At 42.7% G+C, this 27,540-nt stretch overlaps 2 protein-coding genes across 3 annotated transcripts in view; one reads left to right on the top strand and one right to left on the bottom strand.

Annotated features, from left to right (window-relative positions):
- The window catches only part of LOC126187329 (uncharacterized), a 60,660-nt gene extending 58,947 nt beyond the window's left edge, over positions 1 to 1,713 (top strand). For both annotated transcript variants that reach the window (XM_049928348.1, XM_049928347.1), the window contains one exon: positions 538 to 1,713. In XM_049928348.1, the coding sequence (XP_049784305.1) occupies positions 538 to 741 (204 nt within the window). In that variant the 3' untranslated portion in view covers positions 742 to 1,713. The remainder of the gene's footprint in view (positions 1 to 537) is intronic.
- The window catches only part of LOC126187328 (importin subunit alpha-3), an 81,657-nt gene continuing 55,557 nt past the window's right edge, over positions 1,441 to 27,540 (bottom strand). The window contains exons 9-11 of the mRNA XM_049928345.1: positions 18,688 to 18,922; positions 4,261 to 4,352; positions 1,441 to 2,054 (exon numbers count right to left, since the gene is read on the bottom strand). Of these exons, the coding sequence (XP_049784302.1) occupies positions 1,959 to 2,054; positions 4,261 to 4,352; positions 18,688 to 18,922 (423 nt within the window). The 3' untranslated portion in view covers positions 1,441 to 1,958. The remainder of the gene's footprint in view (positions 2,055 to 4,260; positions 4,353 to 18,687; positions 18,923 to 27,540) is intronic.

Raw genomic sequence — 27,540 nt, 5'->3', positions numbered from 1 at the left:
TTTTGTTGTCTGCAACTCAACATCTCTACTATTTAGTGACTAAACGAGGGCATACAATAATTTCTTTGTAGCTTTAGGAGAAGTATGAACTACAGATTAATATATGAATAAAGCTGTCACATTTCTGAGCTTCAACAGGGAGCACTTGTAATTCGTACATAAATTTGACAACAATATTTAAAAGATAGATTGCTACTTACCACACAGAGGAGGCAGTGGCAGATAGGCACATTGCTAGGAGACTGCTGTGCCTGTCAGCCACTGAGTGCCTTCTCTATGTGGTAGGAACAATCTATTATTCTCATATTATTATTCCATTCTATTAGATTTGCTCTATTGTTTGATAAACATTTGTGTGTATACTGTTATTGAGCAAACCATATTCAACAATTACAGCTAGTCTACTATCATTTTAGGAATATGTAACGTGACTGACTTCTTGATTCTGTAATTTCAGTCATTCCCAACTGGCAACATGTGTATCTAATCTCTGCTATTTGTTCAAAGAATTTACATTGCTGTGTTTCTTTTATACAGACAAGAAAGAAACACAGAAGAAACCAAGAAAGAAAAATTAATATTCTTGAAGAAAACTCCTCACAGCTAATGGTGACAAGAGGACCATTACATCTCTCTGTAAATTTTCCACCAAATACCACAGTAAGATTTCAAAACAGTCAACAAAACAAAATTTTACAGAAAGAATTCTGTGAATGTAAATCAATAAAGAAATCAACATAGTCGTTTTTTCGTTCAGCAGTACACAAGATAAACTTCTCTACACAAGAAAGCTGTAACCTTTCAGTAACTGTACTCTTCAAATATGAATCTTGTTTCAGCATGTTCAGTACTAACTTCAGTTCCAACCTTAAGTGTGTACGATATAACTAATTTTGTGAAGTTTCTTGATGTTCTTTTTAATTTCATTATATGTAATTACCATGTGTTTTGAGAGAATAAAATTAAGAGGTAACTATCATGAATTATATGTACACTATCTAGAGAACTTTATTTTCCCAGTATCTGTAAAACAAATTGAAATTTGATAATGAACAACAACTCTCATTAATTTACAACATACCAATTGCACATAGGTTATACCTATGGTCAAATTAACAATTTAGAATGTTTCTTTTTCCAAGATGAATTAGTTTAAGCACTGTGTGATAAATTAGTGACGACATCCTCCCGCCAACCTGTAGTCAGGAAACTGGCACAGCAACAAATGGTAATACTCACTTGTGTCTGATGATCTGCTTTCACAGCATAACATTTTACAGCTTCCAGAAAGCACCATGTAAGTAATTAAGTGTGAGTGTGTGTGTGTGTGTGTGTGTGTGTGTGTGTGTGTGTGTGTGTGTGTGTGTGTGTTTGTGTGTGTGTTTTCTATTATTACAGACACACAATTTAATTCAGTTACCATTTGTACAAGAGGCACCATCATACTACAAACACACAATTTCTGTATTTAGAGACAAATACAATTTCACCATTTTCAAGTGTACTTCATTAACACTCCAGACAAAATGTAATATGCCACAAGTATGTCTGACATTACATGACATGCCACGTAACAGTGAAGAAGTTCGTAATATTTAATTAGTCAAACAAATAACCAAAGGCATATAATCTGCAGCCACATATGAATGTGTGCTAATTATGATTATACGACTTCCATACATCTGCACTTTTAAGCAGTTCAAGTATGCAGTGTATCTCACTAAAAAGCCAGTACTTACAAATGTAAGTTATTTTCTTTGTAAAAACCATGGCTCTTCAGCCTTTTAAAAAACACCACTGTCATAAATAGTTTCTGAATCTATGTACAGATGGAAGCAGTCATACTATAACAGGGTCTGCACCAAGCTTGCATTTTCAACAGCTTAGCAGTCACAGCACTTTAAGAGAATCCGTTCAAAATGTAGTCCAATACTGTGACTTTATATATAAAATGTCCATCAGAACTTAAATCCTTCATTTGGTATGTTTGAGCTTGGATCAAACTGGAAGCCAGTATCTGATGATGTAGGTACCAAATTTGGATCCTCCTCCGCCTAGAACAAATATAAATCAATCAAAAATTTTAAATATTTTATACATAACATTTACTGCACATATGTTCTTTTCCTTACTCTCTCCCACACACACTAGTTCTTGAGAAAAATCACAATCTGAAGAAGAAATATCCTAAAACTCATAGCAAACTTAACTATTCAGAAAGCCAGAAAGAGAGAGACATGAAAATGCTGAGTGAGCTATATCATCCTCTGTTTTATTCATTCTCTTCCCTTAAAGAGGAACAGGCTGGTTTTAATTATTTATTTAAATTTGAGTCATATTTAACTATATAACAACCTTGCTGACTGAGCTGACCAGGCTCAATTTCTAACCTGCCTCACAGCTTTACTTCTGATAGTACCACTTTCCTTCTTTCCGAAGTTCACAGAAATTCTCCAGCAAAACTTGCTGAACTAGCGCTCTTGGAAGAAAGGATACTGCAGAGAACTGACTTCGCCACAGCCTACAAGATTTTTACTAGAATGAATCCTTCGCTCTGCAGTGGAAGGTGCACAGTTTGGAAACTTCCAGACTGGTTAAAACTGTGTGCAGCAAGGTATGCAGAAGAGTTTTTGCAAAGTAAAGAAAGTAATAAAGAGCTACTGGGAGGAAAGAAGCTGTGAGAGCATGTCTGAAGATTTGCTTGAACAGTTCTGTTGGTTAGACCTTTTCCTGTGAAGAACAAAGTTCCAAGGTTGAAGCCCAGTCCAGCACACAGTTTTAATATGATAAGAAGTTTTGAAACAACGTACACACTGATGCAGAGTGAAAGAGTCATTCTGGCATATTTACATTCTCTCCCCATTTACTTTGTCTACACTTTACTACATGATTTAAACATTTTTTGATATCAAGGGTTTGTATTGGTAGCAACTTCTATCACATTCCATTACAGTATTCTCCCAACACTTACTGCTGAATTTTTCACACCTCATTCGTTAACTCCATCTGAAATTAAAGTTTCCTCTCATGGTTGTCTACTTACCACGATTGATTTCAACATAACACTCCACTGCTTTGACTCAATCTGTTTTTACTATTTTTACCACATTATTTTGATAAATCCCCTGTTCACACTTGTTTCTCCTAATTCATGTCACTATTATAATTAAATACTATCTACTAAAAACTAGTGCATTCTAGTCAACTGAGTCTTAATATAATTAATGATTTAACTCATAGTTCACTCAAATTTTATTTTCTGTATCTTTGAGGCAAATGAAATAATCACCCTACTATATTTCTGTTTTAAGTGGTTACACGATTTAACAACTTAGCTCTCCCATCTACCTTAATAACAGAAACCTAAAACACCATTTCTATTATATGCAAGACTACTACATAACAGTTTATCTATTTGAAGGCAAATAATCTTGTGCCACACAGACCTATTCAATTTACTGTTGGTCCAGAGGAGAATAATGAAGTCTTGAGCTTAATGATTGAACATGCATAACTTAATGCTATTATACATTTTTTAGAGTAAAATCACTTGCTGAGTTACACAGTTCATTCCTAATGTACTCCCACAATACACAACTCATAATTTCCCCATTAGCCTCCCAACTGATTCTCCCCGTATTCCAATACAATAAACGGATCTTCCTAGCTTCTTTGTCCCCAACTTGCCTGTGATCAATGCAGTGATTTCTCTGGTTTACATTATTTTTAATGGAAATACACACAATTATTTAGAAATATCTGAAGCTACAGTGCCTTCAGGCATATATGAGTTTAGTTTTCCTTGTTCTGCTATTTTAACCCATGGAATTCACTAAAGAATAGTTAAGTTTCCTTGGGCTTCACTTAACATTTTATTTAGTGCACTGTCTTAAGAAAAACAAAAAAGATCTATACTGTGTAGCTTGTTTGGAACCTTTGTGTTTATGCAAGAACATTTTTGTCACCACTACAATGCCACTATTAATTACAAGTCAAACTTCGAAATTTCAAAAATGTTAAGATAAAAGAATTCTTACACAGTTTTGTTTGGAGGTATTAAAGTAACCATTTAAACAAACACTAATGTCTAAAATATTTAAAATATTCAGCAACAAAAATATTAATTTGCCTTTCATTGTTAAATTTTTCATATAAGAATCAAGGTCCATTTTGACATGTACAAATGTTGCTAACAGGAAAATTAAGCTGTGGCTAACTAAAAAGATTTGAGTAAATATATATATAAATATATATACTTACATCTTCTGAAAAGTATTGTTCTATAATATCATAAGCAAGTTTATATATTTCAACGTTTTCATGGTTCTGAAGTGCTTCAATTTTGTCCAAACCTGTTGAAAAATTAACAGTTACTAAACTGCAAAAGATTTTTCTATTGTAGACAGATAAACATACATGTAAAACCAACACAAAACAATGGTGACACCTTGGTTCTGGGCCAAAGAGATGGAAGTTCTCAGATGTACACACTTCACTGAAAAGTTACAGGACAGTTTTTTATGTCATTAACAAAACTTGATACTGAAAGTAAATTTTTAACACATTACAAGTTTTACAAACAAATGACAACTGGTAACAGGATTAAGTGAAAAATTAACGCTTTAGCTTTGAGCACATTAAAACAATTTACTACTGTATGTTCTTGTCTTGAGCAGATATTTCTCTATCTAAATCAGCTACTTATTTACCGTGTTTTGTCTCTATCCCTACTCAACAACAAATAAACAGATTTTTTATGAAAAAACAACTATCCATTAAGGGCTTGGTACAACCGTGTGACCAAGAGCCGTGTAACTTGAATAAATGCTCTTCCTCACAACCCCCAAGCATGACTTCTAGCAAATAAACTTTTCCTATTTTCATGCAGTAAGATTAATGTGTGATATATACAATAAGCTTCCAATTACCTGATGAGTGCAATGCCAGGCATAGTTAAGTGTTTGTTTTTTTTTTTTTTTTTTAGGTGATGTGAGAGGGAGACTGAAGTATTTTGTTATGATTAGAATGAATATTTTCATTCAGAAGACAGTATTAGGTAAGTGGCTCACATTTTAGTACGAGAAGACAATGTAGGCTCTAATCCCAACATCTGACACCCTTTAAATATTTTTCAGTTTTAACGCATTTCTTCTAAATGCAGAGACCATAACCTATTAATGTCTGTGGTGGCCTATTTTCCTGTCTGTCTGCCTAGTCATTTCCTTAGCTGCTAAAGGTCAATATTTCCAACTCTAAGCTGAAAGCAAAAGATGGTTCACATTTTCTTCTGTAATGGTTCATTCCAGAACTATTGCGTTGCCTTGATACAAAATTAAAAAATACCACTGATAGGAGGAGGAATGCATTCTAAAACTGATGGTTGACAATGGTGTTAACTTCTATCACATTTCTTATCACTGCCAAATTACAGACTGGTATTTGGGCTAGGAAGATGACAAAACACAAATGTGTTGTTCCAATGAACATGTGGCCCGGATGGAGGATCACAGATGGCCTCGGAAGCTCCTGGATTTCACACCTACAGGAAAGAGACTGCCAGGGAGACCCAAGAAGTGTTGGAGGGATGGACTCCATGAAGATTTAAACCAAGTGTCAATAGATGTGGATGAATGGCAGATAGAAGCAATGGACAGAATACAGTGGAGGAGGAAACTTGTAGATGCGTGCAGTCCACTGGGCCTGATCACGTAGTAGAAGAAGTTGTTCCAATGATCGAAAATAACAGTAAGTTATGGCACAGGGTGTATACACTGTCACAAAAAAAAAAAAAAAAAACAAACAACCGAATTTTTCCCAGATTTCCCAGTTAATAGTACACTTTCTGCTGGGTGAAAATACACTTTTTCCGTGTTAAGTGACAGTATACTTTTCCTTGGAACCGTAAAACTTATCAATCCTTTGAATGGTTATGGTTTTATACACTGGCACAGAATTTCCCAGCACTTCAGGAAACAAAATTCAGGCGAAGAAAGATATGTTCTGGACAGATCTTTGATGTGCAGGAACATGTACACTGCATATTTTCGTATTACAAACATATAAATTCGAATTCCACCAAAAACCACATGTTACTTTCAGAAGTATTGAAATCAAGATTGTGATGCGCTTTTGTAAGCCAGTCATGGCTCATGTCACACAAACTCGCCAGCTGATGATAGATATTCAGAAGATAGGGCATGTGATGTAGTCAGTCAATAGCAGCATTGTTAATCAGCAAGAACACACAAATAGGAGAAGTCAATGGTCTAAATGTATGTACATAGTGTTGCTACAAGAAAATAAAAGCTTTTACATATAATATTGGTCTCCATGATTAATAAGCAGCAAGATAAGCTAAGAGCTCACATATAATGGTGATCTTTTTATCCGTGTTACACTTTAACATACACCACACAAATGTGCCAATAAAATTTTCAACGGCATCATAAATGTCAGGAAATTCTTCTAAATGGCTGTTGTCAAAGAGTTGATTTGAACGCTCTATGATTTAAGAAATTCATTATACATTCTCGCACATAGTTCATCTTGCATAAAAGGAAATTTACTTTGAAAGTAATGCTTTTCAAACAACATTCGCAATTTTTTCTCACAACCTGTTAGAAATAAGTTCATTTCAGAAGTTGCCAGAGTGTCAGGGGTCATCGCGCTTGCACAGCTACAATGACGCTGGAAGCTCATATGCTCGTATGTGTAAAACACTGTAAGATCTTACATTATGTAATAAGAGAAACAAGACATGAGAAAATACTCCAAGAGCATCGGAATTTCGTGAACCATACTAAAATGGACAATTCTGTTTAAAGCGCACATTTTTATGTTCAGATTCGGATATATATTTTCTTGGAGCACCAGCATTGTATTATTTAATGTTTGGCTCTTTATTATGGCTTAATGCCGTACCTGCTAGAAGATGAAAATGTGCACTTGAAATGCAGCGAACAGCTGAAACTAGCCAACAGTGTGGAATTAAACACTTCATTTCAAATAAATTGACTGCTTCAGCAGTGAAGATTAATAGAAGCCAAATTTCTTCAGCAAACCAACAAAAATTAATTCTATTGTTCTGCAAGCCAATTAATGCATGACTGTCAGAACAGTGGAAATAAAATAAAATCTGAAATTAATAACTTATTTTAGCCTTCTGTAATTAGGTGAATGTATTTTAATTCACTTGATAGCTCCTGGCCACAAAAATCCATTTCGTTTTCATTTGACATGAGAGCAATAAACGAATAGGAAACAGCAACACCACTAAACGTAAACACGGGCCATGTGGAGACTACCCACCTCCCCACTACAACTCAGACTGCTCCGTGCATCTGTCCTGGACCTAAGATTATTTCTGAATCGGGGCAATACTAGATATAGCACAACCCCCCCCCCCCCCCTCCTTGGAGCATTTGAGGTAGGACGCCAAACATTTTAAAAATCGACTTCAAAAACATGTTCATTTTGTAGTGTGTATCTTTCTGAAGACCCTGATCCATAAAATGTGTGTTCGAGGAAATGTTATTTCATATTAAATGTGTCACAGTGCGTCATCACGCCTCTTCACACAGCATTCTTCTATTGCACATCACTGTATTTCACTCAGTGGAATTCAAACATATAATATTTTGTAATGGATGCCATCAAATTATATTCAGGACAGTGGAAATTAAAATGTCCCGTGGTGCCTCTCCTGCTCCCAGTTGGCCAGTTTGACATCCTGCCCCTCTTTTTTAAAAAACCTCACTATAAATACTGGATGGGATTATCTTTAACTGGGAGAAGAAGAACTCTTCAGAAAATTTGCACTCTTTATTGCCTATTAGCTAATAACTTGGCTGTTAAGTCTTAGCATTTTTTTCTCTCTAATCTTGCTACAGTTTTATATGGCACACTTTTACATCCATGAAAGAATTTATTACCTCAATGTTCATCAAACATTTTGCCACATTGGGTGGGGTGGGGGGGGGGGTGGGAGGAATGCTGTTAATACAAATAGTGCCCAAGACTGATATGGTTTCTCAATCTGATTACGTGTATTTTGTCACTGTCTGCTAGATCTCGAACACGAGATCGGAAAGCAGTAGTACGAAATTTTACATAAATTTGGAATCTTATTCTTCCATAATGTGTGTGATGCCCCATTTTTTCTCCTTCCTCATTCTAACTTTTTCTCCTTCCTCATTCTAACAAACAATCTCATCATCACTAATTCTGTAACTATTACTGCTAATGTCGAAACTTTTTCTCCGGTTAACTTCGCTAACCCTGCCACAATCACCAGTTTAATTATCCCGCATTTATTCTCCAGTTGGGCGTTATTAAGTGTTCGTACCTGTTTTCTGCAGCACTCCCAGAATAGAACGTAAGCGGCTGCTAGCTGGGGACTGTACAGAACAGCTGGCCCTTACTAGTGTAGCATTCTGGCCAAAAATTTAATTTTCTTGGATACACCGAGAAGATAATACATAATCTTTCTTACCTGTTATTCATGTTAGTCTTTTTTCCCACTCTGGTAGTATCAATCTATGGATTTCGCTAGTAATTATAACAATGCTGATCATTCGCAAACCCTGTCAACCAAATAACAGTGATTGGCATTCATCTGTTTGGCTTTATTCCACTCATCTCTTATGGCCCCATCCCCATTTGTCTGCAGGAAAGTTTATTTGTAGATGCGACAGGCAATGCAAGCAAAAAGGTCAATTCCCCTGGCAGAGATATCACAAACTATGCATGCATTCAAAAATCAACTTACCATTAATTTAGAAACCAACATAGGATGTGTTCAAAAACCAACAGGGATGTGTTTGAAAATCATATGCATAATTGATAGACCAATGTGCGCTGGATGCTAGGTACTTTGTGAAACAAGGTCTCCCCCCCCCAGGATATGAATTTGATGACCCTCCTCCAGCCCAAACTGCTGCCCGGGGCAGATTCCTTGGTATGCCCCCCCTCCCCCTAGATATGGGCCTGTTGCATATGCATTAATCTAGCAGCTTGAGTGTGCCAGTAAAATTTTTTCAGGTAGCACCTAGCTGCTTGCTGCTACTGCTTATACAGTTAAAAGCCACACTTCTGTAGTCAGAAGCTGGAGAAGCTACAACTCAAAAGCGACAACTGCATATGTGCTTGAGTTTGCTTGCAACTGCTCAAACAAATCTAATGTAAACAGCTGTGACGTCACTTCGGCAGCAATTTGTTGTTACGAAGCGTTGCATAATCTTTCTAAAGCCTTTGACACATTTTGCTGTTGGCAGACACTTGTCTGAACACTGTTTTGTTGTATATGGCGTGCGCATTTCCTTTGCAACTTAAGTTTTATTTTTGTTTTGCTCTCTTATGTTTTATTGCTGCAATATTATTCTGCAGTAGTGAGATACAGTAATATCCTATGTTGGAGTACTTGTTGTTACCAGTCAAAATTACAAAAATTTAACTGAAAACTAAAACACTGAAAAATTCTAAGTTTCTTTCCAGTTTTCTCCCAGATGAAAAATTCCCAGGTTTTTTCCCGATCTCCTGCTTGTTCCAGGTCATACACACCCTGTGGCAATTTAAAAAAGGGAGAATCATCAGTAAAACTTTCTCAGGAATCTACCGTATTTACTCGAATCTAAGCCGCACTTTTTTCCGGTTTTTGTAATCCAAAAAACCGCCTGTGGCTTAGAATCGAGTGCAAAGCAAGCGGAAGTTCTGAAAAATGTTGGTAGGTGCCGCCACAACTAACTACTGCTGTCGAATATATGTAGCGCTACACAGACATGCTTTGTAGGCACAAAGATAAATACTGGCGCCAAAACCTCTGCGTCAGTAAATTAAAAAAAAGGTGGAAGATGAGCTTTTTTTCTCCGCCCCGAGTTTCGACCACTGCATTTTCATACATTATCCAACGAAGTAAATACAAATTCCGTATTGTTCATCTTCGAATGTATTAGAATTTCAATGTACTACGAAAATCCGACTGGCAAGACTGTTTGAGATGTTTTTCAATATGGCCAACTCTACGTTCTGAATTTGTTCCTACCTGTGAGAAGAGATGGTTGCTAATAGTAACCTGATGAAATGTGAATCACAAGCAGTATTCTCTTCACCATGCACAATAAGAATAATACGAATATAAACATTTTGCCATGTGTTCTTCAGTGATTTTTTTTTTTTTTTTGTGGTTTTAGCGCGCACAACTTCAATGGTCATTAGCGCCCTGACTACTCTAAGAATGCACCGCGAGGCACAAGTTGACAACAACAACTAAAAGGGAAAACACGATAAAAGACGGACAGGCATAGGATTAAAAAACAACATCATCAAATGTCCTTAGCGAGGTTTGTCAAATTGATAAAACAAAGAACACGAGCAGCTGCTTGTGGGTCACCCGCTAAAATGGCATTGAAAGTATTAGGCAGGTTAAGATCGAGGCGCAGTGTGTTAAGATCTGGACAGGACATTAAAATGTGTCTAACCGTCAGCAAGTGCCCACATGGGCAGAACGGCGCCGGCGCAGCCGTCAGCAGATGGCGATGGCTGAACCGGCAGTGTCCAATTCTTAACCGGGCTAAAACGACCTCCTCCCGCCGAGAAGGGCGTGAGGAGGACGTCCAAGCCACGGGAAGAGGTTTTAAGGCCCGAAGCTTGTTGTCGGTAAGTGCAGCCCAATCGGCATGCCACAGCGACACAATGCGCCGACAAATGACCCTGCTAAAATCGGACGAAGGGACACAACAAGAAGCTGTCCGAGGCTGGAGGACCGCAGCCTTGGCCGCGGCATCTGCAGCTTCGTTCCCAGGGATACCGACATGGCCAGGAACCCACATAAAGCTAACCGGAGAACAGACGTCCACCAGCTGCTGAAGAGAGCGTTGGATCCGGTGTACAAAAGGGTGAACCGGGTACGGATCACTGAGGCTCTGGATGGCGCTCAGGGAATCTGAGCAGATGACATAAGCAGAATGTCGGTGGCGGCAGATGTAAAGAACAGCCTGGTAGAGGGCAAAGAGCTCAGCTGTGAAGACCGAACAATGGCCATGGAGCCGGTATTTGAAACTTTGTGCCCCGACAATAAAGGAACACCCGACCCCGTCATTGGTCTTAGAGCCATCTGTATAAATGAAAGTCATGTTGATGAACTTCGAACGAAGTTCCAAAAAACGGGAGTGGTAGACCGAACCGGGGGTGACCTCTTTTGAAAGCGAGCTGAGGTCAAGGTGAACGCGGACCTGAGCCTGGAGCCAAGGTGGCGTGTGGCTCTCGCCCACTCGAAAGGTTGCAGGGAGTGAAAAATTAAGGTGTTGAAGGAGGCGACGAAAGCGAACTCCAGGGGGTAGCAGGGCAGAGACATACAACCCGTATTGACGGTCGAGAGAGTCATCAAAAAAGGAACGATAAGACGGATGGTCGGGCATTGACAGTAGCCAACAGGCATACCGACAAAGCAGTATATCGCGCCGGTAGGTGAGTGGCAATTCGCCAGCGTCAGCATGAAGACTCTCTACGGGACTAGTATAAAATGCTCCGATCGCAAGTCGTAAACCCCGATGTTGTATGGAGTTGAGGCGGCGTAAGATGGATGGCCGTGCAGAGGAGTATACGAAGCTCCCATAATCCAGCTTGGAGCGGACGATCGACCGATATAGACGAAGTAGGACGGTTCGATCCGCTCCCCACGACATACCACTGAGAACACGGAGGACATTTAAAGAACGGGTACAACGGGCGGCCAAATATGACATGTGGAGACCAGCTAAGTTTCCTGTCAAAGGTAAGGCCTAAAAATTTGGTTGTCTCCACGATTGGGAGAGCAACGGGACCGAGTCGTAAGGACGGTGGGAGAAACTCTTTGTAGCGCCAGAAGTTAATACAGACCGTTTTCTCGGCAGAAAAACGGAAGCCATTGGCGACACTCCAGGAGTAAAGACGGTCAAGAGAACGCTGAAGACAGCGCTCCAGGACACGTGTACACTGCGCGCTGCAGTAGATGGTAAAATCGTCCACGAAAAGGGAGCCTGATACATCAGCTGGGAGGCAATCCATTACTGGATTGATCGCGATGGCGAAGAGAGCGACGTTCAAAACTGAGCCCTGTGGCACCCCATTCTCCTGGCGAAAGGTGTCTGACAGGACAGAACCCACACGTACCCTGAACTGTCGATCCATTAAAAAGGAACGAATAAAAAGAGGGAGGCGACCGCGAAGGCCCTATGTATACATGGTGCGGAGAATGCCCGCCCTCCAACAGGTGTCGTAAGCCTTTTCCAAATCAAAGAACACAGCCGCGGTCGGGCGCTTCCGCAAGAAGTTATTCATAATGAAGGTCGACAAGGTAACCAGATGGTCAACAGCAGAGCGGCGCCTACGAAATCCACATTGTACATTGGTAAGTAGGCGTCGAGACTCGAGCAGCCAAACCAATCGAGAGTTAACCATTCGCTCCATCACTTTACAGACACAGCTGGTAAGCGAGATAGGTCGATAACTGGAAGGCAAGTGCTTGTCCTTCCCCGTCTTAGGAATCGGGACAACAATAGACTCGCGCCAGCATGTGGGAACATGTCCCTCAATCCAGATGCGATTGTATGTACGAAGAAGAAAACCTTTACCCGCAGGAGAAAGGTTCTTCAGCATCTGAATATGAATAGAATCAGGCCCTGGAGCGGAGGACCGTGATCGGCCAAGTGCGGTTTCGAGTTCCCACATGGTGAATGGGGCATTATAACTTTCACAATTCGAGGAGCGGAAGTCAGGCGGCCTAGCCTCCTATGCCTATTTGCGGGGGAGGAAGGCAGGGTGGTAATGAGCGGAGCTCGAAACCTCTGCGAAAAAGCGGCCGAAGGCATTGGAGACAGCCTCAGGGGCCACAAGGACTTCATTGGCGACCTTCAAGCCAGAAGCTGGGGAGTGGACCTTAGTGCCAGATAGCCGGCGCAGGCTACCCCAGACAACAGAAGGAGTAAAACTGTTGAAGGTGCTTGTGAAAGCAGCCCAGCTGGCTTTCTTGCTTTCTTTAATAATATGACGACACTGAGCACGTAATCGTTTATAATTAATACAATTCGCCACTGTAGGGTGGCGTTTAAAGGTGCGTAAAGCACGTCGACGAGCACGTAAAGCGTCTACATGCTGCGGTCCACCAGGGGACCGGTACGCGACGTGGAGAAGAAGTAGGGTGAGGGATGGAATATTCAGCAGCAGCGAGAATGACTTCCGTGAGGTGTGCGACCTGACGATCGCAGCTTGTGAAGGTTTGATCCTGAAAGGTCGCCCTGGAAGAGAAGAGCCCCCAGTCTGCCTTGGAGATGGTCCAACTAGAGGAGCACGGAGAGGGGGTATGCTGCAGGAGATGGATAACACACGGGAAGTGGTCGCTCGAATATGTATCAGCAAGTGCATACCACTCAAACCGGCGTGCAAGTTGGGGAGTACATATAGAGAGGTCTAAATGGGAATAGGTGTGAGATGTGTCCGAAAGAAAAGTAGGGGCGCCAGTATTGAGGCAGACAAGATTGAGCTGGTTGAAAAGGTATGCTAACAAGGAGCCCCTCGGGCAGGATGCTGGAGAGCCCCAAAGGGGATGGTGGGCATTGAATGCTCCAGTTAACAAAAATGGTGCAGGTAGCTGAGCAATAAGGTGCATCATGTCTGCCCTGGTAACGGCAGATGACGATGGAGTGTAAACGGTACAAAAGAAAAACGTAAAAGTGGGGAGAGTAATGCGGATGGCAACTGCCTGCAGGCCGGTGTGCAACGTGATGGGATCGTAGTAAACATCATCCCGGACCAGCAACATAACCCCTCCATGAGCTGGGATACCTACCACAGGGGGTAGGTCAAAACGCACAGAGGTGTAGTGTGCCAAGGCAATTTGATCGCATGGGCGTAGCTTCGTTTCCTGGAGGGCTACGACGAGCGGACGGTGCAAGCGGAGCAGCAACTTCAAGTCCTCTCGGTTGGAGCGAATGCTGCGAATATTCCAGTGAATAAGTGCCATCGTAAGAAAAGGAAGATGAGAGAAGGGGTCACCTCGAAGGCCGCTTAGGGCCTGGCTTCGAGCGAGCACTGCCGCCGCTATCAGTAGGCGGACAGTCATCGTCCATGGGGTCCATAGGGTCATCGGCCATCTCGGGAGGATGGCTGGGAGGGGGAGCTTCCTCCGCCGGTGAACGGCCAGATGTACGGCTACCAGCGGTGCGGCCAGGCGAAACGGATGACGGCCTGGGGCGGCAACCGCTGGGTGGCGCAGGAGAAGAAATGCGCCGTGGCGGAGAAGGAGAACTGTGCTTCCTATGCGCCTTTTTGGAAGGACGTTTGGTGGAAGTACCGGTCAAAGGCCGGGAGGTCGAGGGACGGAGGAAGTATGCACGGGATGGTTCCTTCTTGAAGGCCCGTGCATCTGACTTCGGGGTCTTCGACTTAGCAGAAGCTGAGGAAGGGGCTGGTGTCTGGGGTGATGGGAGGAAGAGGAGACGTCGACCGCGCGATCTTAGCACTGGCCGAACGGACGACCGTGGTGCTGAAGGTCAGATCGCATGTCTGGGTTGCTACCTCCCGGGTAGTCCGAGGAGAGGCGAGGACAGTACTGTATTTCCCCGCTGGGAGCAGCGCGGGCTTCCTACTAGCCAATAGCTTGCGAGCAGCCGAGGTGGACACTTTCTCTTTGACCCGAATTTCTTGGATACAGCGTTCTTCCTTATAGACAGGACAGTCACGGGAGGATGCGGCATGGTCACCCTGACAGTTCACACAACAAGGAGATGGAGGTGGACAGTCACCCTCATGGGCATCCCTGCCACAAGTGACACATTTAGCCGCATTGGAACAAGACTGTCGAGTGTGATTGAAACGCTGACACTGGTAGCAGCGCGTAGGTGTCGGGACATAGGGGCGAACAGAAATAACCTCTTAGCCCGCCTTGATGCGCGATGGCAGCTTAACACTATCGAAGGTCAAGAAAAGTGTCCGGGTCGGTACAAGGTCATTGTTGACCTTTTTCATGACCCGATGGACAGCCGTCACGCCCTGCTCAGCGAGGAAAGATTGAAGCTCTTCGTCAGTCAATCCGTCGAGGGAGCTAGTATAGACTACATCACGAGACGAATTCAAAGTTCGGTGGGCCTCCACCCGGACAGGGAACGTGTACAGGAGGGTGGCCCGAAGCAGTTTTTGTGCCTGAAAGGCACTCTCAGTTTCTAGTAATAAGGTGCCGTTACGCAACCTGGTATAAGATTTGACAGATCCGGCTATGGCATCTACGCCCTTCTGAATAATGAAAGGGTTGACAGAGGAAAAATCCTTTCCGTCCTCAGATCGAGAAACTACGAGGAACTGTGGGGCAGGCGGCAGTACTTTTGTCACTGGTGGCTGGTCACGTTTCCGTTTTTGGGTCGAAGTCGAGAGAGATGGAGTAGAATCCATTGCGGAGGAATCCCCCATGATTGCCAGCGTCTCCGATGGCGCGCTCCTTCGTTGTGGGGACCCTCTCAGAGGGCACTCCCGCCTTAGGTGAATGTTTACACCTCAGGTCACACCTCCCGAGAAACAGACGGAGGGACCAATCGGCATGGTCAGAAGGTATCAGCTCAGGCAATCACCCCTCCCCGGGGCTGGCCTTTACCAGGGGGTACGCGCGTGCCTTACATGTCTACCCAGGGCGGGGACTTACGCGTTACCCCGTCACCGGCTACGCGTGCGAACGCGTGGGTCGGCCTTCAGGCACGCACAGGGAGGAAGGAAGAAGAGGAAAAAGAAGGGAGAGGGAGAAAGAGGACAGACTGTCTCCAACGCCAAGGCGGAGACCAGAGAAGGCAAGGAGAAGGAGGCAATGAGAAGGCAAGGAGAAGGAGGCAATGAGAAGGCAAGGAGAAGGAGGCAATGAGAAGGCAAGGAGAAGGAGGCAATGAGAAGGCAAGGAGAAGGAGGCAATGAGGAGGAGGCAATGACAAGGCAAGGAGAAAAAGGCAATGAGAAGGCAAGGAGAAAAAGGCAATGAGAAGGCAAGGAGAAAAAGGCAATGAGAAGGCAAGGAGAAAAAGGCAATGAGAAGGCAAGGAGAAAAAGGCAATGAGAAGGCAAGGAGAAAAAGGCAATGAGAAGGCAAGGAGAAAAAGGCAATGAGAAGGCAAGGAGAAAAAGGCAATGAGAAGGCAAGGAGAAAAAGGCAATGAGAAGGCAAGGAGAAAAAGGCAATGAGAAGGCAAGGAGAAAAAGGCAATGAGAAGGCAAGGAGAAAAAGGCAATGAGAAGGCAAGGAAAAAAAGGCAATGAGAAGGCAAGGAGAAAAAGGCAATGAGAAGGCAAGGAGAAGTCAAGGGAAAGAGTAAGGAAGACAGTGAGGTGGAGAAGAGCAAAGAAAGGAACCAACAAAAGGAAGGAAGAAACGAGAAGTGAAAAACCAAAAAGACCACGATTATAGGTCGTGGAACCGTCCGTCTCCGGACGCAGGCGCTAACTACCCCCGTGAGGGGGATGGACTCCTTTTAGTCGCCTCTTACGACAGGCAGGAATACCTCGGGCCTATTCTAATCCCCAGACCCGCAGGGGGGCCTTCCGTGTTTGTTGCTATCTCATTTAAATCCTGTCTGCCTAATAAACTACGAAACTAGAGTGAGACAACAGCAAACGCGGAAGAATACACTTATCGTGTCATGTTTATATTCGTATTATTCTTAGCCTAATAGTGATACAGTCAGAAATGAACCACGGCAACTGACTCAATTTTTAAATCTAAGATGACTAATTTCTGTGCAGAATTTGATGTACTAAAGAAGCGGCCGCAAAGATTTTCAAACGGAGAAAAATTTTCGCCTAACTCTCGTTCAGAACATGTTCTATCATACGCAGCCTATTATTTGGTTCTTGTTGATCATTCTCAAAGAAAGCAGCAGTGTAAGTAACAACAAATAGCAGTCTCTTAACATTGCTTCGCTAATGAGACGATTCGCCTCTTTTTAGTTGTAAGCGGCGGTAGCGCGCACAAAAGCAAGCCATGCCGCAAACGGTGACAGGCCGTAAACACGCACTATCAGAATGCGACAAACAATGCATGACACAGTACAGTGATGCATTTTCAGCTTAGAGTGACGTAAACACCTATAACAGAGAAAACTGCACTTATCAGATCAAACAAAATAAGCAATCGATTCAAACCAGACGAAGCACGTGAAAAAGGAAGGGTACCCGTATAAATACGGACGGAGCGCCTGACGCACAGCGATGGCTACCTGGTAAAGCTTACGACTCGAACCAAACTACTGTAGCTGTATCTTAATTCATTCGACCTAAATTGTGTCTCATATTACAATGGACCAACTTTGTTTCGATTTGGAGGTGCGGCCTAAAACTTTTCTCTCCCCTTGAATTTTGAGTCTCAAATTTCAGGTGCGGCTTAGATTCGGGAAATCTTTTTTTCCTTTGTTTCGAGTCTCATTTTTCAGGTGCGGCTTAGATTCGAGTGCGGCTTAGATTCGGGTAAATACGGTAAACATCACAATGGGGTTCAAGAAATTTAAGAGGGACCTAACAAAGATGCAGCTCATGCTATTAGCAATGAATTCTTCAGTTACACTAAACAGAAGAATTTCCTCTTGGAACAGATCTACAATATCCATTTAAATTTAACTGTAAATGACAAGTCATGCTACAGGGTGTTACACTGTGACTACTTGTCAGAAGGCAGCTTTACACAGAGGGACAATTTTATTAAGAGATGTGCCTGAAGTCTCCACATAGATGCTAGCAATGACTCATTCGGTAAGTCCACAGGCCTTGGTCACACACAAAATTCAACACCTTCATGTAACTTTGCCACATAGATCCTTAAGCACACAACCATAGTCTAGACTGCGTATGACACTGCAGCATCCAGCACACATCTGCAGACTTTCAGACTGGTTAAAACTGTGTGCTGGATGGGGAGAGCAATTTTTGCATGGCATATAAAAGAGCTTTTGCTAAGTAAGGAAAGTAATGGAGAGATGCCACAAGGAATGAAGCTGTGATAGCATGTCTGAAGTTGTGCTCTAATAGTTCTTTTGGTTAGAGCATTGCCTATGAAGAGCAAGGTTCCAGGTTTGAACCCCACTCCAGCAAAAGGTTTTTATCTGCTGCTTCTCAATCTGCTAAGAAGTTTCGAAACAGCATACACATTGATAGAGACTGAAAGATTCAATCTGGCATATTTATATTCTCTCCTTATTTACTTTCTCTACACTCTCTAAACAATTTGAACATTTTCGATATCAAGGGTTTGTATTGGTAGCAACTTTCATCATGTTCCATTACATTGTACAAATCTTATTTTGTGAAAATGTCATGGATTCTTCCACTGGAATATTTCAGTACAGGCTAGTATTTTCAATTGATCAACTGAACACTGTAAGACCATCTCTCTGAAAGGCATTACTTTTTAGGAAGCAAGTTTCTTTGTCCAAAGAAGGAAGAAACTTGAAGTATCTACATCCTAGTCAAAGGAGCCACTCCAGTATTCAAGTTACAATTTAGGGAAATCACACAGGAAACTTTAATCTCGATATCGCATGTAAATTTGAGTGACAGTGCTCCAGAAGGAGAAGTGTCATAACCGTTGTGCCACTCTTCACTACCATTGGGTAAAGCTTTTGATAATCAGAACTCTGTCTTGTAACAGATAATCATATTACAACAAATAAAATGTGCAGTACTTACCACCACATTCTTCAATCATATTTGCTACTTGTTCAACTTGGGTTCCAGCGACCTTCAACATATTGTTAATCCCGTCTAGTACCACCTGTATTACTTGAGTATCTTTACAGTTCAGAAGATTACAAAATGGTGGAATAACACCTTCTTGAATTAGCCTGGCAACTTGTTCTCTATTTCCACTTATGGTCAAATTACTAATGGCCCATGCTGCTTCTTTCTGGGTTTGGAATTCACCCTGTAATTTTATATTTAAAAGAAAGTACATTGTGTAAAAATTTAACACTTATTTTAGTATAATTTTCAACAATTACGGAAGATGATCACAAAATTCTGTGACAGGTAATACAACTATTACAACTCTTAATACGACACAATCATTATGAGCACTGCAGAAAACTTCTTACATGTTAGCCTCTTGAGAAACAAGACAATGATTCAACACATATTAGTATAACAAACAATATATACACTACCTGATAAGGTGAAGCACCCAGCAGGGGAGGACAGTAAATGAAAATTCACGAGTTGAGGGACGGGGAAAACATTATTTCAGTGATAAACTCAAGTAAATTTACAAATAACTTGGCAGTGCGAGCCCACTTATAACAATGACATTTAAACCCTCTTTAGCCTGGAGGCATGCACTGGTTCAGTGGGAAAGGGTGTCAAAGCCAATGGGAATCTGGCCTACAGCTGTTTTAATGGGTCCTCGGATATCCTGGTTATGGCCCTGGAACAGAAATTATATCTGAGCTGACCCCACACGTTCTATCAGGGACAGAATCTAAGGATCTTTCTGGCTACAGAAGAACCTCAACATCATGCGAACAGTCCATAGACACGTGTCATTTGTGGACTATCACTTCCCTGCAGAAAAATGGTACCATGATATTGTCACACGAGAGATAACATAAGAATGCAGGAAATCTGTGACAGGCTGCTTTATTTTACCAAAAAAATATTGATATATAAAGCAATATTTTTTCCCGATATATCAACATCAAAATGACAATATCAACTGTCGGTATTTTTATTTTATATTACATTTTTTCACATTTTTCATTAAATATTTGAAGTTGTTCTTTTTAAGTTTAAGAACAATTTTACTTTTACTGTGTGAATGAGTCTTACTACTTTTTGAACTTTCATCACATCCAATCTTTCTCTCTGACTACTTGAATCAAGTATATATAGTGCGAAAGATTTAGTCCAATTGCACTGCATGGTGGTGGTGGTGGTGGTGTGACTGGAATAACAAGACTTCCGATGTGACGAAACAGCATACCTGTTGTGTTAAACAATTTTTAATGCATCTAGTGCGCTGTTTCTTCACATCAGCAGTCTTCAAAATCAGCTGCTGAAAATGGTGAACAAAAATCTAAATGACAGCACTGGTCTTTACAGTGGGCAGAGACATGTGAGAGGAAATGCTGATTTAATTGGCACTACCACAGACTGCAATATTTAGCTTAACCAAGCAATTGTGGCACTACAACTGCTATGTTGCTAGTATTGGCAGAAACTGGAAAAAACACAGAAGTCGACATGGAGTTTTCTGGACAAATCTGATATGTCATGAAACTGAATGACAGATCCATCGGAAACCTTTAACTGTGCCTCTTACATGCAGTTACTACTGTTAATGAAGTGGTTATCACCAAGTGTGAAAGTGCATCGTTTGACTTGCAATTCTTGCTTTAAGGGGGACAGGCAGGCTGCTAGCTTGTTGACGTACAGAATATTTAATAATAAATCAATACTTAAAAACAACTATTTTTTAGGCAGGTAAGTTGATATTTTTTCCATCGATATATCAATACTTTTTTTGATATGTCGAGAGCCAATAATGATTTTTTTAAAATATCGATATATCAAATTCCCAATATTTTTAAACATATCAACAGTCCTACTCCACACACACCAGGAATAACACTGCTGTGCCTCTCCAAGACAGTGGAGGAATGGCACCTCACCCCAAGTCGCCGCCAAACTCGCAGACAATGGTCATCCAGGGTAGCACAGAACCACGATTCACTGCTGAACACAATGCAATACATTCATCAGCAGGCCATGCAGCTGTGTGGTGTGTTAATGACAGCCTACATATGGCATGATAATTCCCTAGTCCAGCTGCCGCAAGTCTCCAACCAATGTTGCAGGATGACGACATGTAGCATGAAGTCTATTACATGTTCTCAGACAGCAGGTACAGATGTGAAGAGGAACAATACACTAGGTGCACAACACGGTGGGCCTTGTGGTGGTTGTTAGACATGGCTGAGCAGAACATTTATGATTATGCCTGTTACTTTTCCCAAGCTGTCCAATATTTGGCCAAGGTTGCTTTGAATACCCAGCAGATTTGTACATTTTACAAAATGGTTCAAATGGCTCTGAGCACTATGGGACTTAACTTCTGAGGTCATCAGTCCCCTAGAACTTAGAACTACTTTAACTAACCTAGGGACATCACTCACATCCATGCCCGAGGCAGGATTTGAACCTGCGACCATAGCAGCAGCACGGTTCCGGACTGTAGCGCCTAGAACCGCTCTGCCACTCCGGCCGGTGTACATTTTACAATTTGACCCACCATACAAGTGGAGACCCACAATAAGACCCCCTTCCAAACCATCATCTATTGATAATGGTTTCTCACATGGGTATGTGACATGTCCATACCGGTCAAAGTGATCAACATCTGACATTGTTGATGCCTCATATATCCTATCAGGCCTGATGCCTCATATCCTATCAGGCCTGATGCCTCATATATCCTATCAGGCCTGATGCCTCATATATCCTATCAGGCCTGATAAGACTAACCAAGGACACTAAAGCATACTGGTGGCCATTCAACTTGTCACGGATAATTCCAACTCTGTTCATTTACATACCTACAGATGGTGCGTACATGTACAAAGTTACATACTGACATCTGACCATGTGTTCTGGGTGTTTCACTTTGTCATCAATGCTGTAACAGACTATCAGGATAATGGTAGTTCAGAACTGAAGTACAGAGTTATTCAACAAAATTCTTTATCACCTAAACTCTTTAGCAAAGGAAATTTTTGTATCTTTAAATGGGAATACAACGAATTTAAATGTGCTAATGGAATACATTAGAATCACCTTCATTTTTCTGATGACATTACTGTTTGCTTCTAGTGCAAATAAACACTTCAACAACAGGTAGAAGCACTTTATAGAGCAAGTTTCGGAGCAGGATTAAAAATTCAGTTCAATAACCATAAAACAATATACTACAGACATAACATGGAAGAGAAATAGCATATACTTACACCTAATGTCATAACTAGAGAATGATCTCCTGTTTAGACATTTTAAGGCAACTACTGGATGGACAATGCACAAAAAACTAAGAGTAAAAGGAACTGGAGGGCTTATGTGAAATTTTTTCTTCAAATTGTAGTTAATGTCTCAAAAACAAAGTTTACTATCCATACATCTTTAACAATAACTGCTTGGCAGCTCTTATAAATTTGGTTAACAACCATTTTGGTAACTCAGAAGCCATATCATGAAGTTCGATCATTAAATCATGACAAAACTGCAACATGGACAAAACATTCCTCACCTATGAATAAATTACTCAACTAGTGATTTGTCAGGTAAGCAGAAAGCATGGGTTCATGATTCCTTAAGTGTGCCAAGAATCCAGATAGGACAATAGGTCTAACATAACCAGTTAACCATTATGTTGAGAGTAACATTCCATCAAAAGGACCATAAACAAAGCAGACGATAATGCATGGAGATGCTGGAAATTGACTGCCCAGCTAAATTTTGACTTATAGCACCAAGTTGAATTTCAAAGTGGACAACACTCAAAACAGGGCTGTTTGGTTAGAAACCTACATCTACAACCAGAAAGCTACCAACTGTGTCAGAGTACACTTTGCAAAACACTGATTTCTTGCTTATCTCCCATTCCAAATGGTGAACAATAACTGTTCCAAATAAGTTCATTTTTCTACCATTTTGGTCTATTCTGCAATATACCTGGAAGGAATAATATGGTGCTCTATATGTCTTCTAAGGGTATTCTTTGAATTTCAGCTGCAAATGTTTCTGTGAAAGGCAGCAACATTCTTGTAGTGTTTGCATTTCATGTGGATTAGCGTGTCAGCAATACTCTGCTTACCTCTTGTATCAGCACTATCTGGTAATATTTTTAAGGGAGAGGGTAAGGAGTCATTCCAATCCCGGGAGCGGAAAGACTTACCTTAGGGGGAAAAAAGGACAGGTATACACTCGCACACACACACACACACACACACACACACATCCATCCGCATATACACAGACACAAGCAGACATTTGTAAAGGCAAAGAGTTTGGGCAGAGATGTCAGTCGGGGCGGAAGTACAGAGGCAAAGATGATGTTGAAAGACAGGTGAGGTATGAGCGGCGACAGATTGAAATTAGAAATTAGCGGAGATTGAGGCCTGGCGGATAGCGAGAAGAGAGGATGTGCTGAAGGGCAAGTTCCCATCTCCGGAGTTCTGACAGGTTGGTGTTAGTGGGAAGTATCCAGATAACCCGGACGGTGTAACACTGTGCCAAGATGTGCTGGCCGTGCACCAAGGCATGTTTAGCCACAGGGTGATCCTCATTACCAACAAACACTGTCTGCCTGTGTCCATTCATGCAAATGGACAGTTTGTTGCTGGTCATTCCACATAGAAAGCTTCACAGTGTAGGCAGGTCAGTTGGTAAATCACGTGGGTGCTTTCACATGTGGCTCTGTCTTTGATCGTGTACACCTTCCGGGTTACAGGACTGGAGTAGGTGGTTTTGGGAGGGTGCATGGGACAGGTTTTACACCGGGGGCGGTTACAAGGGTAGGAGCCAGAGGGTAGGGAAGGTGGTTTGGGGATTTCATAGGGATGAACTAAGAGGTTACGAAGGTTAGGTGGACGGCGGAAAGACACTCTTGGTGGAGTGTGGAGGATTTCATGAAGGATGGATCTCATTTCAGGGCAGGATTTGAGGAAGTCTTATCCCTGCTGGAGAGCCACATTCAGAGTCTGATCCAGTCCCGGAAAGTATCCTGTCACAAGTGGGGCACTTTTGGTGGTTCTTCTGTGGGAGGTTCTGGGTTTGAAGGGATGAGGAAGTGACTCTGGTTATTTGCTTCTGTACCAGGTCGGGAGGGTAGTTGCGGGATGCGAAAGCTGTTTTCAGGTTGTTGGTGTAATGGTTCAGGGATTCTGGACTGGAGCAGATTCATTTGTCACGAAGACCTAGGCTGTAGGGAAGGGACTGTTTGATGCGGAATGGGTGGCAGCTGTCATAATGGAGGTACTGTTATCTCTCCCATATATTTTATTTTCATTTTCATTTCAGCCTCATGTTACACTTTCCACCTTCTAATACCATGTCATACCCTACAACACCTCCACAACGACCCCATTAAGTTTTATTTACATTCCCTCCGCAAACATGCCTTCGCCCTAACCAGATTACACTCCCATATTTTATTTTCTCAGGCTTGTCTGACATTTGGCATTACCCCCAAAGGCCTCACACTTGAAGTTCCCATCTCTGGCTGCAACCCTTCTTTCCATCAGTCCCTACACCAGTTCCAAACTGAACAAGCCATTGCCCTCACCCACCTAATCCTTCACCTACACATCAACTCAGCCAATGAACACACCCGTCAACTCCTATCCTTAATAAAAGTCCTCAATCTTTCCTCTCCCACATCCACACCGGCTGTTCAGAGCATCCTCCTACAGGCCAACCGCAAATTAGAACAGCATGCCACCCTCCACCTTAAAAAACTATCCAATATCCTGGTTTCCCACCTCCGGAAAGGCAACTCACTCACCCTTCACAACCTTTCCAGCAAACCTCAACCTCCTCTCATTGCACACAAACCCAGTCTCTCCCATCTACTCAGTCTCCCACTTCCAGCTCCACTCCCTCCAAAACCTCAAAATTCCAATCAACGCAATCTGGAACCACAACACCCTAATTCAGTAGTTAACCTTTCCTCCAAACCTCTCTCCCAATCCGAAACATCTGTCCTATCCAAAGGCCTCACCTTCAGCCCCACTCCCAGATTCAACCAAACAGCCCTTGTCAAAGATTTACTGTCCTACACTCTTACTCTCTGCTGGAAATATCACTTTGCCACGAAGAAAAGTGATCCTAATCCTACTCCTAATGATCCAACTCCCCAAGACACTATCCAAATTGAACCCTGCCTGGAACAGTTCCGTCCTCCGTCACAGCGGGACCCACCTCCTCTTCCTCAAAATCACCCCCTCCAAACCTTCCAGGAATTTCTGACTTCCAGCCTTGCCTCTCAATCCTTCATAAAAAACCTTAATCCTACTCCCAACATCACCACTGCTGAAGCCCAAGCTATCCGTGATCTGAAGGCTGACCGTTCCATTGTCATTCTTCCGGCAGACAAGGGTTCCACGACCGTGGTACTTGATCGTCGGGAGTATGTGGCTGAGGGACTGCGTCAGCTTTCAGACAACACCACATACAAAGTTTGCCAAGGTAATCCCATTCCTGATGTCCAGGCGGAGCTTCAAGGAATTCTCAGAACCTTAGGCCCCCTACAAAACCTTTCACCTGACTCCATCAACCTCCTGACCCCACCGACACCCCGCACCCCTACCTTCTGCCTTCTTCCTAAAATTCACAAACCCAATCATCCCAGCGGCTTCATTGTAGCTGGTTACCAAGCCCCCACAGAAAGTATCTCTGCCTATGTAGATCAACACCTTCAACCCATTACATGCAGTCTCCCATCCTTCATCAAAGACACCAACCACTTTCTCGAATGCCTGGAATCCTTACCCAGTCTGTTACCCCCGGAAACCATCCTTGTAACCATTGATGCCAATTCCTTATACACAAATATTCCGCACATCCAGGGCCTCGCTGCGATGGAGCACTTCCTTTCACGCCAATAACCTGCCACCCTACCTAAAACCTCTTTCCTCATTACCTTAGCCAGCTTCATCCTGACCCACAACATCACTTTTGAAGGCCAGACCTACCAACAATTAAAGGGAACAGCCATGGGTACCAGGATGGCCCCCTCGTACGCCAATCTATTCATGGGTCGCTTAGAGGAAGCCTTCTTGGTTACCCAGGCCTGCCAACCCAAAGTTTGGTACAGATTTATTGATGACATCTTCATGATCTGGACTCTCAGTGAAGAAGAACTCCAGAATTTCCTCTCCAACCTCAACTCCTTTGGTTCTATCACATTCACATGGTCCTACTCTAAATCCCATGCCACTTTCCTTGACGCTGACCTCCATCTGTCCAATGGCCAGCTTCACACGTCCGTCCACATCAAACCCACCAACAAGCAACAGTACCTCCATTACGACAGCTGCCACCCATTCCACATCAAACGGTCCCTTCCCTACAGCCTAGGTCTTCGTGGCAAACGAATCTGCTCCAGTCCGGAATCCCTGAAGCATTACACCAACAACCTGACAACAGCTTTCACATCCCGCAACTACCCTCCCAACCTGGTACAGAAGCAAATAAACAGAGCCACTTCCTCATCCTCTCAAACCCAGAACCTCCCACAGAAGAACCACAAAAGTGCCCCACTTGTGACAGGATACTTTCCGGGACTGGATCAGATTCTGAATGTGGCTCTCCAGCAGGGATACGACTTCCTCAAATCCTGCCCTGAAATGAGATCCATCCTTCATGAAATCCTCCACACTCCACCAAGAGTGTCTTTCCGCCATCCACCTAACCTTCGTAACCTCTTAGTTCATCCCTATGAAATCCCCAAACCACCTTCCCTACCCTCTGGCTCCTACCCTTGTAACCGCCCCCGGTGTAAAACCTGTCCCATGCACCCTCCCACCACCACCTACTCCAGTCCTGTAACCCAGAAGGTGTACAAGATCAAAGGCAGAGCCACGTGTGAAAGCACCCACGTGATTTACCAACTGACCAGCCTACACTGTGAAGCTTTCTACGTGGGAATGACCAGCAACAAACTGTCCATTTGCATGAATGGACACAGGCAGACAGTGTTTGTTGGTAATGAGGATCACCCTGTGGCTAAACATGCCTTGGGGCACGGTCAGCACATCTTGGCACAGTGTTACACCGTCCGGGTTATCTGGATACTTCCCACTAACACCAACCTGTCAGAACTCCGGAGATGGGAACTTTCCCTTCAGCATATCCTCTCTTCTCGCTATCTGCCAGGCCTCAATCTCCGCTAATTTCTAATTTCAATTTGCCGCCGCTCATACCTCACCTGTCTTTCAACATCATCTTTGCCTCTGTACTTCCGCCTCGACTGACATCCCTGCCCAAACTCTCTGCCTTTACAAATGTCTGCTTGTGTCTGTGTATATGCGGATGGATATGGGTGTGTGTGTGTGCGCGCGCGCGAGTGTATACCTGTCCTTTTTTCCCCCTAAGGTAAGTCTTTCCGCTCCCGGGATTGGGATGACTCCTTACCCTCTCCCTTAAAACCCAAATCCTTTTGTCTTTCCCTCTCCTTCCCTCTTTCCTGACGAGGCAACCGTTGGTTGCGAAAGCTAGAATTTTGTGTGTGTGTTTGTGTGTCTATCGACCTGCCAGGTTATATATATATAACTTAATACGTCAGTTCTTTTTGAATTAATGGATTTTTACCCAGACTGGGTCTGGAGAAAACAGCAGCTTTTTCTTATAAATATTTCAAGAGTAGTTATTGGTACAGGTTATCTATTACCACTTGCTTAGAACATTGCAAAGTATCCGATTTTGAAAGAGTAAGCGTTTTCCCACTAGCTTCCTTATTCATGAACTACTACAAAAACTGAAGTGAAATAGAACACCCAA

This window comes from Schistocerca cancellata, chromosome 5 (genome assembly GCF_023864275.1).
Source record: "Schistocerca cancellata isolate TAMUIC-IGC-003103 chromosome 5, iqSchCanc2.1, whole genome shotgun sequence".
In the NCBI taxonomy this organism is placed as follows: domain Eukaryota; kingdom Metazoa; phylum Arthropoda; class Insecta; order Orthoptera; family Acrididae; genus Schistocerca; species Schistocerca cancellata.
This window is presented reverse-complemented; position numbering and strand designations above follow the sequence as displayed.